The sequence below is a fragment of the Ceratotherium simum genome, chromosome 7 (genome assembly GCF_057802395.1).
Source record: "Ceratotherium simum simum isolate JZ-2026a chromosome 7, ASM5780239v1, whole genome shotgun sequence".
NCBI classification, from domain to species: domain Eukaryota; kingdom Metazoa; phylum Chordata; class Mammalia; order Perissodactyla; family Rhinocerotidae; genus Ceratotherium; species Ceratotherium simum.
In genome coordinates, this window is record NC_141906.1 from 59,908,585 (window position 1) to 59,924,813 (window position 16,229).

The 16,229-nt window shown below is 37.9% G+C and overlaps 1 protein-coding gene across 1 annotated transcript in view; it reads left to right on the plus strand.

Annotated features, from left to right (window-relative positions):
- Positions 1-16,229, plus strand: part of ATM (ATM serine/threonine kinase) — a 126,101-nt gene extending 109,872 nt beyond the window's left edge. Inside the window, exons 58-64 of the mRNA XM_014785193.2 lie at positions 336-485; positions 2,462-2,627; positions 4,198-4,284; positions 7,300-7,414; positions 8,937-9,000; positions 12,869-13,005; positions 13,114-16,229. Coding sequence (XP_014640679.1) covers positions 336-485; positions 2,462-2,627; positions 4,198-4,284; positions 7,300-7,414; positions 8,937-9,000; positions 12,869-13,005; positions 13,114-13,297 — 903 coding nt within the window. The 3' untranslated portion in view covers positions 13,298-16,229. The remainder of the gene's footprint in view (positions 1-335; positions 486-2,461; positions 2,628-4,197; positions 4,285-7,299; positions 7,415-8,936; positions 9,001-12,868; positions 13,006-13,113) is intronic.

Genomic DNA, 16,229 nt, shown 5'->3' on the forward strand with positions numbered 1-16,229 from the left:
TATAAGGAAAACAGTTCATGCCTCTGCTAAATGGAACAAACTAAGTATGGCTCAGTCACAGACGATGAAGAGTATCATTAATAGGATTGACCTCTCAGGGAATCATGGAGATTGAGAGATGAGCAGGTTCTCAGAAGTTTGAGCAGCAGGCTAGAAAATCTTATGAGTTTAAGTTTATTTTTAGTTGCTTTCCTCCAAGGAACTTTGTCTCCTATGGACAGAGAAATGGTAATACAACTTGAAAAAATGCTTCACACTGACTCTGAGAGTTGAATGATCGTCACATGCTCTTTAATGCCCTCCATAATTAAAAGATATTTAATCTGTGACTTCAGGTGGTTCCCCTTTCTCAGCGAAGTGGTGTTCTTGAGTGGTGCACAGGAACAGTCCCTATTGGTGAATTTCTTGTTAACAACGAGAATGGTGCTCATAAGAGATACAGGCCAAAGGATTTCAGTGCCTTTCAATGCCAAAAGAAAATGATGGTGAGTAACACTCAAAAGTATTAAGTTATTGCAAGATTATTTAATAGCTTATTAAAGCTGACTGTTAAGCTGACTGTTATCAAATATTATAGAATACAAAAAGTTTTAATTTTATCAGGTGATTGTTAATGATACTAAGTAAAAGAAAGCAAGCTCACCAGAATGAAAGTGTATGTGAGTGAAAAGAGAAGGTTTTTAAACTACGTCATGTCAACTCGTCTCCAGTGAGAAATTTAATATCATTCAGTGTATGCTAATGTGCTTCCAGTTTAGGGTAAGCTAATTCTTAAAAAAAACACTAACTAAAACAAAAAAAACAGATTATGAAATAATTTTTATATGAAACTGATATAGAGACCCCCTAAGACACTTGCCACATCATGCTGGCCATCTGGTCTGACATTCACCCCGTCAGCAGCGTTTATTGAGTGCCTTCTCTCCACCTAGTACTATGCTGAGACTTCACAAATATTATGACTAATCATCATCTTACTTATCCCATTTTAAGGTGAGAAGAAGTTCAGAGAATTTAACTTGCCCAAGGTCAATGAGCTAATAAATGGTGGAGCAGGGATTTGAACCTTGGCTCTCCAACTCTAAAATCCATTTATTTTTCCTTTTATTGTGCTTTCTCATTATGTGTTTTTTAAAATGTGTGGTGAAGTGCTATAAGCCTTGTGAGGGAAAGCTGTTCAGGGTGCAGAGGGTAGGCACAGGGGAGGAAGTGGTTAGTTCTCCCTGGGACAGGGAGGAGTGCAGAGAATCAGATTCAAGAAAAGCTTCATAGAGGAGATGGCGTTTGAGCCAAGTTTTGTAAATGAATTGGTTTTCCAAGCAGAACGATCCTACAAGCAAAGAGGAGGAGGCATGAAAGGGCAGTTAAAGATAGCATAGGCTTAGTCTTTGAAGAGAAGTAGATAGAGGAGATTGGAGCAGTCGTTGTTAGTCAAAAATTGAGGGTTGCTTTATGAAATGCTAAGAAATTTGTGCTTTATTCTGTAGGCAATAGTGAACCCTTGAGAAGGATAGTAATATCAGATTTGCATTTTAGAAAAATAAGTTTGACAGCACTGTAGGTTATATTTTTGGGAAAGCCAACTAGAGGCATGAGATGAGGTCTGAACTAAGACTAATAACAGTGGGAATGGAGAATGGGGGTACATTTGAGAAATATTAAGGAGGCAGAAGTGACAAGATTTGGTTGCTGATTAGAAGTGGGGTTGGGGAGAAAGAGTAATCAGTGGCGCCCAGTTTTCTGGTTGGGGTGATAGGGTGGATGGTGAGGCTATTTACTTTGTCGAAAAATAAAGGAAGTGGCTGAGGTTTGCCAAAGATGAGAAGGTGGATCAGTTTAGATTTGGAAGTGAGTCAAGTGAAGATGTGGAGTGGGCAGCTGGAGAAGCACATGAAGCTGGAACTTAATAAAGATATCTGGGCCAAAGGTACAGATGTGGAAGTCATAGCACATAGATGAGAGTTGAGCCCATCGAAGTAGATAAGCTTTGCTTCAGGAAAGTATTTTATGTAGTGAGATGTTGGAGGACTGATATGAGACATGTCAGCTGCTTTGCCATCCATCAGTGATTCTTCCATTTTCCTTCTTTTCCCTATCGCGCCCCTAGTGCTGTCATACCACCTAAGACCATCTGGAGCCACCTTTGTCATTTTTGCATTTACTTCCACATAGATTACAGAATCATTCAGATTAGCACTGAATTAAAACAAATAACAGTCACTGTTGGTGTGCCTCCTTCCCCTGAGATTAACATGAAAACCCTAGAGAGATTATAACTTGTTATTAATTGCTTCCTTGACCAGACCATTAGCTTCTCGTGGGTAGAGATAATATCTTGTTCATCTTTTTATTGCCTCTATACCTATCATACTATTTTCCATACAGAAACTCTTAGTAGACGTTATTTAAATAAGTTGAACACAATATTGAGAAAATAATTTTATATTTGATCTGTTTAAAGGAAGTGCAAAAGAAGTCTTTTGAAGAGAAATATGAAACCTTCATGGATGTTTGCCAAAATTTTCAACCAGTTTTCCGTTACTTCTGCATGGAAAAATTCTTGGACCCAGCTGTTTGGTTTGAGAAACGATTGGCTTATACTCGCAGTGTGGCTACTTCTTCTATTGGTAATCTTCTTACACATTTTAGTAGAATCAGCACTTCCTACATTCTGAGTTGCAGGGGGATGATGGTGGTGATGGTGCTTGTCAACCAGATCATCTTCATCATTAGATCGTTGTGTTTCTTGTTCATCCTGTTTCTTAGCTTCTAATTGTAGCTCTTCTTAGCTTTTGCAGGAGAGAATTCTCCTGTCCCAAGGACAGACTTTGTTTAATGGTGAATATGGCTTATTTTCTCTCCCTTCAATTTATTATTTTCTGAGATTTTCTTTAGAAAATAATAAAACCAGTGATAACTCCATTTTATTTATTTCCTTTAATTATTGTTCCTTGCACAGAACCTCTGTACCATAATATTATCACCCAATAATTGATTGTGTTTAATAGAATTTTGGTTTTGGAATAGAAATCATGATATATATTTAAATATTCAGTGTACAACATATATTTTGAGTTTTTTTTTTTAATTTCTAAGAGATTGGAATAGCTAGATACGGCAATTAACAAAATCCTAGGGTATGAGAACTAACAGGAATATCAGAGATCTTTTAATTTATTGGTTTTTAACTAAACACCATTCCTTCCATCACTTAGGTACCATACTCCAGGGAGGCAGGGCATGTATATTTTGAAAATATTCTAGGTAATTATGAAACCCTCTTCTTTTCTATATTGAAATCAATAATCTGATTCAATAATCTAGATTCAATCTCAATCTGATTTAGTTTAAAACAAGCAAATAGGCCCAGTTAATGGCAGAGCTAGCCAGGCACCCAGGCATCTTGATTCCCTATCCACTGTTTTTTCTGTAGGTTAAAAGCGTTTTAAGGCATGTCATCATCTGTCTTAAAAATAGAAATGCAGTTTTTCCTGCATATACCTGATGAAATGAATTAATGATTAAGTTGTGTTAAATATAATTCATCAAGCTAAAGAAAATTTCACTGAAGAGTGAAGAATTTTCCCATAGGCTTCTCAATTTAAAAATATATTCGGTAAATATTTGAGTGCATATAATGCACTGCCTTGGCCCTGGTAAATTATGGGTCTCAACTTTAACCACACTAATTTTTGAAATACTAACCTTTTTAAATGTGTGCTTATTAGTAAAGGGGAAACTTTTTTAGCAAATCATCTAGGACTTGTAAAATGCAATATAAATGGGCCGGCCCCGTGGCTTGGTGGTTAAGTGCACGCGCTCCGATGCTAGTGGCCCGGGTTCGGATCCCGGGCGCGCACCGAGGCACCACTTCTCCGTCCATCCTGAGGCCGAATCCCACATACAGCGACTAGAAGGATGTGCAGCTATGACATACAACTATCTACTGGGGCTTTGGGGGGAAAAAATAAATAAATAAAATCTTTAAAAAAAAAAAAAATGCAATATAAATGAAAGTAGCTGGCAAGATTTGACTTAAACTCAAAATGGCCAGTTATGTACATAATTTCCTTCAAGTAGGCTAAAAAGCCTAAGCTATGTAAAAATTATATAGAATCAGTGGTATTAGTTGAAATTATGGCTAACGGTGTTATAGAAATAGATGATATCAGTGATTTCAGGTTTTTTTTTCCTCAGTTGGTTACATACTTGGACTTGGTGATAGACATGTGCAGAACATCTTGATAAACGAGCAGTCAGCAGAACTTGTACATATAGATTTAGGTAAGTAATAAAAGATATGTATCTTCCTTCTATTTAATAAATATTTGGTTATCAACAAATGTTGTTTGCCTACCAGGATATTATAAGTATGAGGGAGATAGAGACATCAAAGCAATAAATATTGTTTTAAAAAAAGCATAAACACAGTGATGCTGGAGGGAATAGCTAACTCTGCCTGGGATAATGAATGAGACTTACTAGAAGAGGTGACATTTAAGCCAAGTCTTAAAGAAAGAAAGGAAGGATAATCTAGACAGAAGATAGAGCAGATATGAAAGGAGGAATGATGAAGATGTAGCATATTGTAGGAATGGTGAGACAGTAAATGTGGCTGGAGTGAAGTTTGCACGTAGTTGAGTAGCTTGAGAGATAGATTGGTACTAGACTATAAAAAGCCAGGCTAAGAAGTTTCAACTTTAATCTATTAAATAATGGGAAGTAAATGAAGATATATTTAAGTAGGACGTGATCATATTTGATTATTGGAAAGATGATTTGGGGAGCAGTATTCACAGCAGGAAGACAAGTTAGGGGATATTATAATAGTTTAGACAAGAGAGGATGAAGATTTGGACTATAGTTGTGGAGACCAGGAGATTGGATTCAGGGCAGGGGACATTTTTTTGGAACCTGTACCAGTGATATTCGATATGGAAACAGTGGGAGAGGGGACTCCAGGATAACTGAAATTTCTAGCTACTAAGGAACTCAGCCGGTTGTGTAAAGAATAAAAAAAGCAATGAGTTTAGTTTTGCACATTGTTTTGAGGTATTAATGGGATTTCCAGGTGGAGTAGGCAGTTTAATATATAGGAAAGCAAAGAGATTGAGCAAAATGACAGAGATATAGAACTTTCAGCAAATAAATTTCAGTTGAAGTCATTGGATTGGAGGAGGTTCTGATCTTATACATAATCCTTGATAAAGAGGACTAAGGATGGAATCGTAAGGAATGCCAGCGCTGAAAAGGCTGAGTCAGAAAAAACATTGAGGAATAACTAACAAGTCATGGAACTAGGAGGCAGGGATACCTTGGAAGCCAAGGGAGAAAAAATTTTCATGAAGGAAGACGTGCCAAGTGGGGAACCTGGTCTTCTACTGCCACTTAGCAGTAACAAAGTGGCGACTCCCAAAGCCAGCAAAAATAGAAGTTTAGGGGCCGGTCTGGTGGCGTAGTGGTTAAGTGCACGTGTTTCGCTTCTGCGGCCCAGGGTTCACAGGTTCGGATCCCGGGCACGCACCGAGGCACTGCTTGTCAAGCCATGCTGTGGCAGCGTCCCATATAAAGTGGAGGAAGATGGGCATGGATGTTAGCCCAGAGTCAGTCTTCCTCAGCAAAAAGAGGAGGATTGGCAACAGATGTTAGCTCAGGGCTGATCATCCTCACAAAAAAAAAAAAAGTTAAAAAAAAACAAAAAACAAATAGAAGTTTAAATAAGATCCAGAGTCTCATAACATAAAATCCAAAAGGTCCAGATTTCAAATGAAAATCATTTGTCAACCAGGAAAATTTGAACGAAATAGAACAATCAATAGATGTCAACACTGAGATGACAAAGATGTTAGAATTATCTGACAAAGATTTTAAAGCAGCCATCATAAAAATGCTTCAAGGAGCAATTACAGATATGCTTGAAACATATATGTTTGAATGAAACATATAGTAAGTAAAAATATAGTAAGTCTTAGCACAGAAATAATCTTAGCATATAAATAGAAGATATAAAAGAGAACCATGTGAAAACTTTACAACAGAAAAATATAGTAATTAAAATTTAAAAACTGAGTCAGTAGGCTCAGTGGCAGAATGAGGGGACAGAAGAAAGAATCAGTGATACTTGAAGACAGAACGCTAAAAATTACCAAATCTGAACAACAGAGAAAATCTTTAGGAACTAGGGCTAGACAAAGAGTTATTAGACTTGACACCAAAAGCACAGTTCATAAGAACTCTCAAAACTCAACAGTGAATAAAAAAACAATCCAGTTATTAAATGAGCAAAAGGCATGAACAGACATTTCACCAAAGAAAATATACAGATAACAGGCGCACAAAAAGATGTTTACCTGTACCACAAATGTTTATAACAGCTTTATTCGTAATAGCCAAAAACTGGAAACAATCCAGATGTCCTTTAAATGGGCAAATGCTTAAACAAAGTGATACATCCATACCATGGAATACTACTCAACAATAAAAAGGAACAAAGTATTGATATACACACATTTGGACAATTGTCCAATTATGGAGACACAATTTGGACAGTTCTCCAGAGAATTATGTTGAGTGAAAAAAACTAATCCCAAAAGGTTACATATTGTTTGATTTGATTTATATAACATAGTTGAAATGACAGAATTATAAAAGTGGAGAACAGATAGTGATTGTGGAAGAATGGAGGGCGAGGCTAGGCCATGAGAGAGAAATGGGTGTGGCTATAAAAGGGCAGCATGAGGGATCCTTGTGATGGAAATACTCTGTATCTTGACTGTATCAATGTCAGTATTCTGGTTGTGATACTGTTCTATAGTTTTGCAAGATGGTGCCATTGGGGGAAGATAGATAAAAGGTATATGGAAGAGCTCTGTGTGTTACATCTCACAACTGTGTGTGAATCTATAATTATCTCAAAAAGTGTCATTTAATAAAAAATTTTTAAATATATATAACTATAATATATATGTATATTTAAATAAATAAATATAAACTGATATATATACATTCTGCATTTTAAATTCTACCCACAACTATTTCATTTTAAAAAATCACCCTTTAATCTAGATTTCTGTAATTACATCAAGAAATAGTTGTTTTTTTAATTTGAGGTAGATCTCCTAGACAATGGTGGAGGTGAGGAAGGCAGGCAGAGCAGAAACAGAATCAACTACTGTGTGTTCTAGTGCTGATAGAACCTGGGTGACACATTACTTGGTGCCTCTGCAACATTCACATGCCACTTGGGAGGAAAGTAATTAGCTGTGGAACCTCCTAACCTCGCTGTATTTTTTAATTTAGGAGTTGCTTTTGAACAGGGTAAAATCCTTCCTACTCCTGAAACAGTTCCTTTTAGACTCACCAGAGATATTGTGGATGGGATGGGCATTACTGGTGTTGAAGGTGTCTTCAGAAGGTAAGTGATATAAGGTGAGATAGAGCAGATGATTTTTGGTGTCAAAATTATTTAGGTTAGTGATTTCTATAGATCATAGAATTCATTGCTAGAATACATCCCAGTGCTTTACCAGTACTAAGGAAAAGACCTTCAGTAAAAACAGTAATAGTTTCCCCTACCTGCGGACCACATGGGACCTCACCCCATATAATATACATGCTGTCCCTCCTAACCTCCTCTGGAAGCAGCCCGCCTTTACCTGTAATGCCTCTGCCCTAGCTAACTCTTTGTTTACTGATCAGAACTCCTAATGGGCACTCATTGTTGGGCATATACCTGTAAACTATCCTAAAGGAGCTTATGATCTAGGACTGGTGCCTGCTAAAAGAACTTTGCCATTCCCTGTAGTTTTTCCAGCACAAGTCTATGTACTTAATTTTTAATGGGGCAGATTCTAGTCAAAGTAAACTAATAATTACCACAAAAAACAACTGAAAGAAGTATTTCATGGTAGTAGTGTGTTATTCTTATAAATGCTAAGCTTTTATTCACATATATATCTGTATTCATTTCAGAAACATCTATTGAAAACCCACTCTGCCAAGTACTGTGCTCTTTGAGATATTAATTTGGGAATTAACAAGAATAGTCTCGGGCCAGCCCAGTGGCTTAGCGGTTAAGTGCACGTGCTCCACTATTGGCGGCCCGGGTTCGGATCCCGGGCGTGCACCGATGCACTGCTTCTCCAGCCATGCTGAGGCCACATCCCACATACAGCAACTAGAAGGATGTGCAACTATGACATGCAACTATCTACTGGGGGGCTTTGGGGAAGAAAAAAAAAGGAGGAGGATTGGCAATGGATGTTAGCTCAGAGCCAGTCTTCCTCAGCAAAAAGAGGAGGATCAGCATGGATGTTAGCTCGGGGCTGATCTCCCTCACCAAAAAAAAGAATAGTCTCAGCATACTACACATGAATACACATACAGTAGTGCCCCCTTATCCACGGGGGATACATTCCAAGACCCCCAGTGGATGCCTGAAACTGCAGATAGTGCTGAACCCTGTATATACTATGTTTTTTCCTATAAATACGTACCTTTGATAAAGTTTAATTTATAAATTAGGCACAGTACGAGATTAATGGCACTTTGGGGCTATTAGTAAGTAAAATTAGGGTTTCTTGAACACAAGCAGTGTGATACTGGGACAGTCGTTCTGATAACCAACATGGCTACTAAGTGACTAACAGGCGGGTAAGGTATACAATGTGGATACACTCGACAAAGGGATGATTCACGTCCCAGGCAGGATGGAGCAGGACAGTGCGAGATTTCATCAGGCTACTCAGAACGGAGTACAATGTAAAACTTACAAATTGTTTATTTCTGGAATTTTCCATTTAATATTTTTGGACCGCAGTTGACTGTGGGGAACTGAAACTATGGAAAGCAAAACCACAGCTAAGGGGGGACAGTTGTAGATAAAGATGTTAAAACACTGATGTGTAACAAAGTCCATATTTATAACATGTTTGTAGATGCTGTGAGAAAACCATGGAAGTTATGAGAAACTCGCAGGAAACCCTGTTAACCATTGTAGAGGTAAAATATATAAGGAAATGTTTATTTCTTTACCTGATAGACTGTGTATCTTGTTAGCAAGTCACTGATTTGAGGATCAGTGCTGCATTTTAATATGGTGGGGTGATGCTGGGCAGCAGAAGGGAGGAGCTCACACACATCAGTAAATGGTGGTGTAGAAATGCCTCCAGTCCCCTCAGGTTTCTTGGAATGGTGCAGCATTACTAAGTAATCTCTAGTCCTTAATACATAAATCAGCACTTTGACATCTTAGATATCTCATATGGTATTAATTATTTTCAGAATGGTTTCAGTTGGAGTTTTAAGAGAAATCAGTAAATTATATCTTTTCCCCTGCCCAGGTTCAGAACGTTTTTTAGTCAGACAGATGGACATCAAAGTGTCAGCACTGTCAGTGGAGGAACGTGGCAAGGAGTGAGGTTCAAACTGGCTTGCTGCTGGTGCTCCCGCGGTGCCTCTCTGCTGTCTTAACCTCAGGACAACCCAGGAGTGGGGGTTTGGGCCTGCAGAGCATACACAGTCAGGATCACTGTCTCATACTGATCAGGGCAGAAAGGGAAGGAAGTCAAGCAAATTTCCGGTGCTTATGACGTTCTCTGACATCAGAAGAGAGTTGTGTACCTAAGGCAGTCATTTACCACCCTGGGAAAGCGTTATGTGGGGCAAGAGATCAGGGTGTGTCCCCCACAGGGAAATGTGGGAAGTCAAATACAGACATGCCCTCCCTTACGTTCTCCAGCTTTTTTGTTCTTGAACATGTTGATGCTGGGCCTGGCTGCACTTCAGTACCACCTGTACTGGTTTTAAAAGTGCTGACCAAATTCCACCCAGACTTCTGTGGATGGGCAGGAACACTTGTATTTTTTAAAAGCTCTCCTGCTGTGCAGCCAGGGTTGAGAATCACTGTCTTTATTCAGTGGCATTAACCATTAGGCCTATGATCAACAGGGGTGAGGCTATATCCCTTCAGGGTGGAGGGTGAAATTAATCGTCAGGGTGCTCCTGTGTCTGCCTTTATATGAACCAAAGGCCTCTTTATAGATCTTCTTTGGGCTGCTGGTGGCAGTACAGATTTTTGCCACAAAGAATGTGCTGAAATGGGTCCCAATAGTATGTTGATAAAATTAAATCCAAGGCTGTGCTGTTCCCAAGGCTGAAAATGCATTCCTGTTTGTTTTTCCCATTTCAAATGCTGTTCATCCATGTTGTCATTTATTACAGTTTGCCATTACTTCTGCAGTAAGAGTAAATGATAACATGGATGCGTCAGTAATGTAGAAACTAAAGTCTAAAATCAAATTATCTTGCCTTTTTGCATTTAAAACAAAAAAGTCCAAACTTTTCAAATCAATTTAAGATCCAAAGAAGTTTACCATATTCCCCAGTATTTTACTCGGCTCAGTCTCAGTCAGAAGGATTTTTTGTGCCTGGGTAGATGTGGGGGTTCCTTCAGTAGTTGTAACCCGAGTTAACACTTGCTGGAAGAGGGTAGTTCCTTCATGGCCTGGAAAGTTTTATGAGTTGAATGCCAAATTGCTCATGAGCCTCATTCTTTAAAGAGTGTTAGGAGAAAAAGTGAGCGAAGTAACAGTGGCCAGATCACCTAGGGGTTCCTACACCACTGGAAGGACTTTAGACTTGACTGAGATGGAAGCTATTGGAGGGTTTTGAGCCTGAGAAATGATTTGCATCTCCACCTACAATAACTGTGTCACTTATAAGCTCACCTTCTAATGCTGTGTGTATTTTACACTGATCTACATAATCCTCCCTTTTAAATCTGTAGCAATTTCCAGAAATCATTTGGTGTGGTTGTCCCAAACTTCAAGAGTAGTTTCCCACTTATCTTACTGTGGACTTTGTGTCTTAGCTTTAGGAGGGTGCTTCTCAATAGCGTCCTGGATCCCAGTCCTCTGGAATGTCATTCCAGTCTCCTGTCTTCTATTCATTATTTTTCCTCTGTTGGATTTCATTGAGCCACAGTTACTGTTTCTGATCTAATAGTTAAAAACATCTCATTTTCTGAGGCCCTCTCTTTGAGCACTTTGACTTGGGTCATTTTCCTTTTCCTCTCAGTATATTTCTCTCTCCTGGCCTTCACGATCTCATTTTCTTCTTCACAATAGACCATCCTATCCTCTACGATTGTATCCATTCTACTAATGAAATCTCCCTTTAATTCAATGGTTCTTAGCAAAGGGCAGTTTTGTCCCCTGGGGGACAGTTGGCAATGTCTGGAGACATTTTTGGTTGTCATAATTGGGGGAGGGGCATAGTGAGGGTACTATTGACATCTAGTGGGTAGAGGCCAGGGGTGCCACTAAACATCGTGTGCACAGGACAGCCCCCATGACAACGCAGTATCCAGCCCAAAAATGTTAAGAGTGCCAAGATTGAGAAACTCTGCTCTAGCTTAATCAGTCTGTATTCCTTTATTGTTTTCATTCAACCAATTCTGTTCTGATAGTAAAACCAAAGTATATTTTTTGAATTATTCCAATTCCTCGATTCCAAAGTTTGCAAATGTGATTCTTTACACAAGCCCTTGGGTTTGAAATAATTTAATTGTGTTGTGTTTCTACTTCAACCCAAGAAGACCATATAAGTCTCTTTATAATAGAGGCCTCCATTCCTTTCATTCCTTTTCATTAGTTGATTAATAAAATATACATCCCTTTGTGGGTGAAACTGGTTTGGATCTCTGAAATCTAAAACCACGTCAGTGCCCAACTTGAAGTCACACAGGAACCCTTGAACTTAGGAAAAACTACATATATTCAAAGTCAGTCCCTCCACAGTTTTTAACGGCCCTGGAAAATGCTCAAAATAGCACAAACAGATGACCAGATTTTTTTACTGCTGATCTAGTACATGTCCTGGAATTAAATATGTAATGCTAAAGGAATTGTATCGTCCCAGCTGGCAGATCTACTGAGAAACACAATTAAGGCAACAGCAAAGAAGTGTTCCAACTTTGTAATGCTGGAATATCCTGCAGAATCACCGTCCCACAATTGAGTCTTCACTTAGTATTAAGACCTTTAATGTTAAGCATTTGCTAAGGCCTATTTAAAAAAAGTCTGTGCTTATAAACACCAGGGGCAGTTAGCCCTTGTTCTGAATTGCTAAGGTCAAAAATCCCTCATGACCTCACTTACTAAATTTAAGACCTAAAGCCACCTGCTTTGGCCATGCCAGTTATTTTGTATTTGAATTCTCCATGTATTCTTCTCAAGATGCCAACCACAGCACTAGACCTTGGGTGTTAAAGAGCTTTCAATAAATTATACCCTTTTTTTCTCTAGCCAGATTTGGATCTAATTGAGAGGAAAAGAAAGAAAGAGCCTTACAAATTAAGACAGAGATCAGATTGTCAGGTGTATTACTGATAAAACTGTTGGAGAACGTGGCCTGGAGTGAGGGCCAGATAGGCTTGCTAGTGCTGTCCAACTCCCACAACCTAATCTCTCCCTTGGTACAGCCTACCTGAGGGAGAATTGGGGCCTGCAAAGCAAATGCCCTTACCAAGGACCATACTGGTCAAGAGGAGAGAGAGAAGGAAAGAAAGTGACTAGTGCTTATCTCCTTTTTAGATTAGTTTCACCCAGTCAGGAAACATGGGTCAAGGGATGTCCCCACCCCCAACCATGGAGAAAGAATGAATTCAGAATGTGATAAGAAGCCCAGAGCATTATGCTAGTAGAGTTTTCTCCATGAAAAACATGAAGCATGTGGGAGGTTTGTGCCTCCCCACAGTGAACTACCATGTGACTGGCCGCTGTTATTTTTACAATACTGGTTCTGCTGTTTCTAAATACCTCATCAGAGTGCACGTGGTTCTTTGAATACATATGTTCTCTCTATCTAGGTCCTCCTGTATGATCCTCTCTTTGACTGGACCATGAATCCTTTGAAAGCTTTGTATTTACAGCAGAGGCCAGAAGATGAAACTGAGCTCCACTCCACTCCAAATGCAGATGACCAAGAATGCAAACGAAATCTCAGGTGAGCAGTATTTTAGGAAGGACTTATTGTCAGTTGTTCAGATTTTCTTATTCCTCAGTCCGTTTAAACTGTTCCACATCATTAAAACCTTTGTGTTTTTGTCATTAGTGATACTGACCAGAGTTTCAACAAAGTAGCTGAACGTGTCTTGATGAGACTGCAAGAGAAACTGAAAGGAGTGGAGGAAGGAACTGTCCTCAGTGTGGGTGGACAGGTGAATCTGCTCATACAACAGGCCATGGACCCCAAAAATCTCAGCCGACTTTTCCCAGGATGGAAAGCTTGGGTGTGATACTCAGCATGTGAATTACCCTTTAGTTCAACCTTTAGAAATTATGTTTTGGCCTTTTATTTTTAACCTACTCACATACTTTGAATAGGTACTAATATTTAACTAAGTGAACTACTTACTGTGTTTTTAAAAAATGTTTAATACTTGCTTCAGTCACCTAAAGATGCTCTGATAGTCTCAAGGAACATCTCTTCTCTCACACTTGAAAAATAATTGTCATTCATGCTCTACTTCTAGGCTAAATGTTTATTTTTTCTTTTCAAGTACATACTTGTATCATTTTCAGTAGAATCATTGATTTATGCTTTAGCTGCAAACGGAAGCAGCAGGAATGCAAGAACATCACTGACAATTTTTCCTTTAGTATGAACTAGAACAAATAAATATACTAGCTATCTATGTACCATGGTAAAGCTACATTAAAAATAAGAAGCAATGTTGAAAACAAATTAGTATTTAAGAAATATGTTCATATTTTTCAGTAGCAAGATCACCCAGTGTTACTGAATAATGAAGTTGTTATGTTATAGAGAACAAATTTGCAAGACACAGTTAGAATAGTTACTGTTTTTTAAAAGTGTATATTGGACCTTCTCATTCTGTTCTCTTCATCTTTTAAGCCCTTCTGTATTTTCCATTGCTTTATCTTTCTGTGGTGCCTTCATATCTGTCTTCTAGTTTTCTCTTGTCAGCTGTATATAATCTCCTTTTTAAACTATTCATTGGGTTTCTTCTTTCAAAAATTGTTTTTCATTTCTAGCTATGTATCATTCTCCAGATCTGCCTATTCGTTTCAGGATGTCTAGTTTTTGTGTTTTTTTTTAACTTTTCCTTTTATGTCACTAATCATTTTAAACATCCCCATTCTACAGTAGGATAACATTTCTAATAGCTCTGTTAAATCAAGTTCCTGTTGTTTGTATCTGTTGATTCATGTATTTGGTAGACCGTTTATCCATGTACTCTGTGGGAATCTTGAGTGACCTGGGTTAAGAATAATTCCTTCTAGAAAAGTTTTGTGTCTGCCTATGTCATATTCCCAGGGCTATTACTGAGAGAGAACCACTCTTATTTTAATTTCTTGGCTTCATGGTTTCCAGGCCTCAAGAGTAGTATAAATTACTCAGAGAAGACTCCCAGGCCAAGACAGACCCTCTTCCTCATCGTCTCCCATTCTGCTAGTAGGCAGAATGTTTTACTGACTCCCTTTTCACTGAGGGTGTGATCCTCCATGTGTCCCAGCTTATGGTGGGCATGAGAGGAGGTGCATTTAATTCCTACCCACGCCCTTTTGCAAGTCCAAGGTTTCATCAGATGATAAAGTATTTCTCTGTTTTGTTGGAAGGGAAGGGTTTAGGTATCGAGTTTGATATGTAGCTAGAAGTGGAACACTTTTCTGTCCCCATACTGTCATCTTATTAGGTAAACAAGTAAAATTACTGACTCGCATATTGATGAATATAATCCCTCTTCCATCCTTAGTAAAATGTTCACTGTAGCTGCAGAAATTAAGAAATGGGTGGTTGAACTTTCCTCTTATTTCTACCTTACATGGTTATGTAAATAGTTTTTTCTTGTGAAAGGGTTGGCATTTCTTTCTGTTGCCAGTGGCAAGCACACACTCATATCTGATCCCCCCTCTGTCCCCTCAGTCCAGAAACAATCTTCAGAACTTTTTGTACTATGAATTTCTTGCTTTGGTTTCTGTAGAAATATTCTTAAAATGATTTTGCATTTCTAATTACAAATGTATCTTGGTGTATCTTTTTCTTACTTAGTATTTAGCTATTTAGTATATATTAGTAGTTTTATTATTGAAGTGAATCAAGAGGATATAATAAACCTTGAATGTCTTTAAGAAAGCCTTGAAATCTTCATGGATGAATAAGAAATTATCATCAGCTAGATGATAGTATAAGTAAGTGAATTTGTAGCTAATTCTTGCTAGTTGATGTATCCAAAGAGCTCTGAATAACATCATTAATCTACCCTTCAGCCTTAAATGGTATGCCATAAAGGCACCTGTCCTATGCAAATATTCTTATTAATGGCTTTGAAAAATTTACCAAATTTGCAGGTAAACCTAGGAGAATAGTTAATTCACAGGTGAAAGAATTAAGATTCTAAAAGATTTTTTGACAAGCTGGAATATTGTCTGGAAAGGAATAGAAATTTACCAAGAACAAATAAGGAGTGTTTAGTTTTTTAAAATATTAATCAAAGAATATTTGTTATATGCTGAGTACCTGACATACATTATATGTAGGATGTCTTGCAAGATTAGTGATATCCCAGTTAACAGCTGGAGAAAGTGGAGTTGGGAGAAATAATGTAACTTGTCCAAAGCCAGAATAGAGTAAATTGAAGGTAAAGGTTTAATATGGACAATCTCTAACTTGAAAAGCTTTCAAGTGGAAAGAATCAAGGCTTCACCAGTCAGTTGCTCACAAAGTCAGTGGAATCCAAGTAGAAAAGTTGCTAGAAAAGCTGATGATAAATTATAGACCATTTGAACAGTTGTGTCCAGATTAAGGGAGATAATGGCCCTCCCACCATTCTGTGTGCTGATCATACCACCCCAAAGTAGCTCCCTAATCAGTGGGTACAAAAATCCATTATCATTATAGTATATACTTAAAATAAATGCACTTAGACATGCTAAAAATTTAGATGTAGTCTAAAGCAAATCAAAGAAGAAAAACTTTGGTCTTTTTAAAGATTAAAGTAGGCTAGTCTTTTTTTAAAAAGTAGAAAGCTAGTATATTAGCTTGAAATATAGAGATATGTATCATTTCAAGTATTTTAACTGAACCTTAATGAAATTATATATTTTATGTAGATTTGAGTACTAGCGAATGTATTTCTTTACTACAATGTTACCGAATTCTGTTACACTGTTACCTGCTTTTGAATAAATAATTATAAAAGAAAA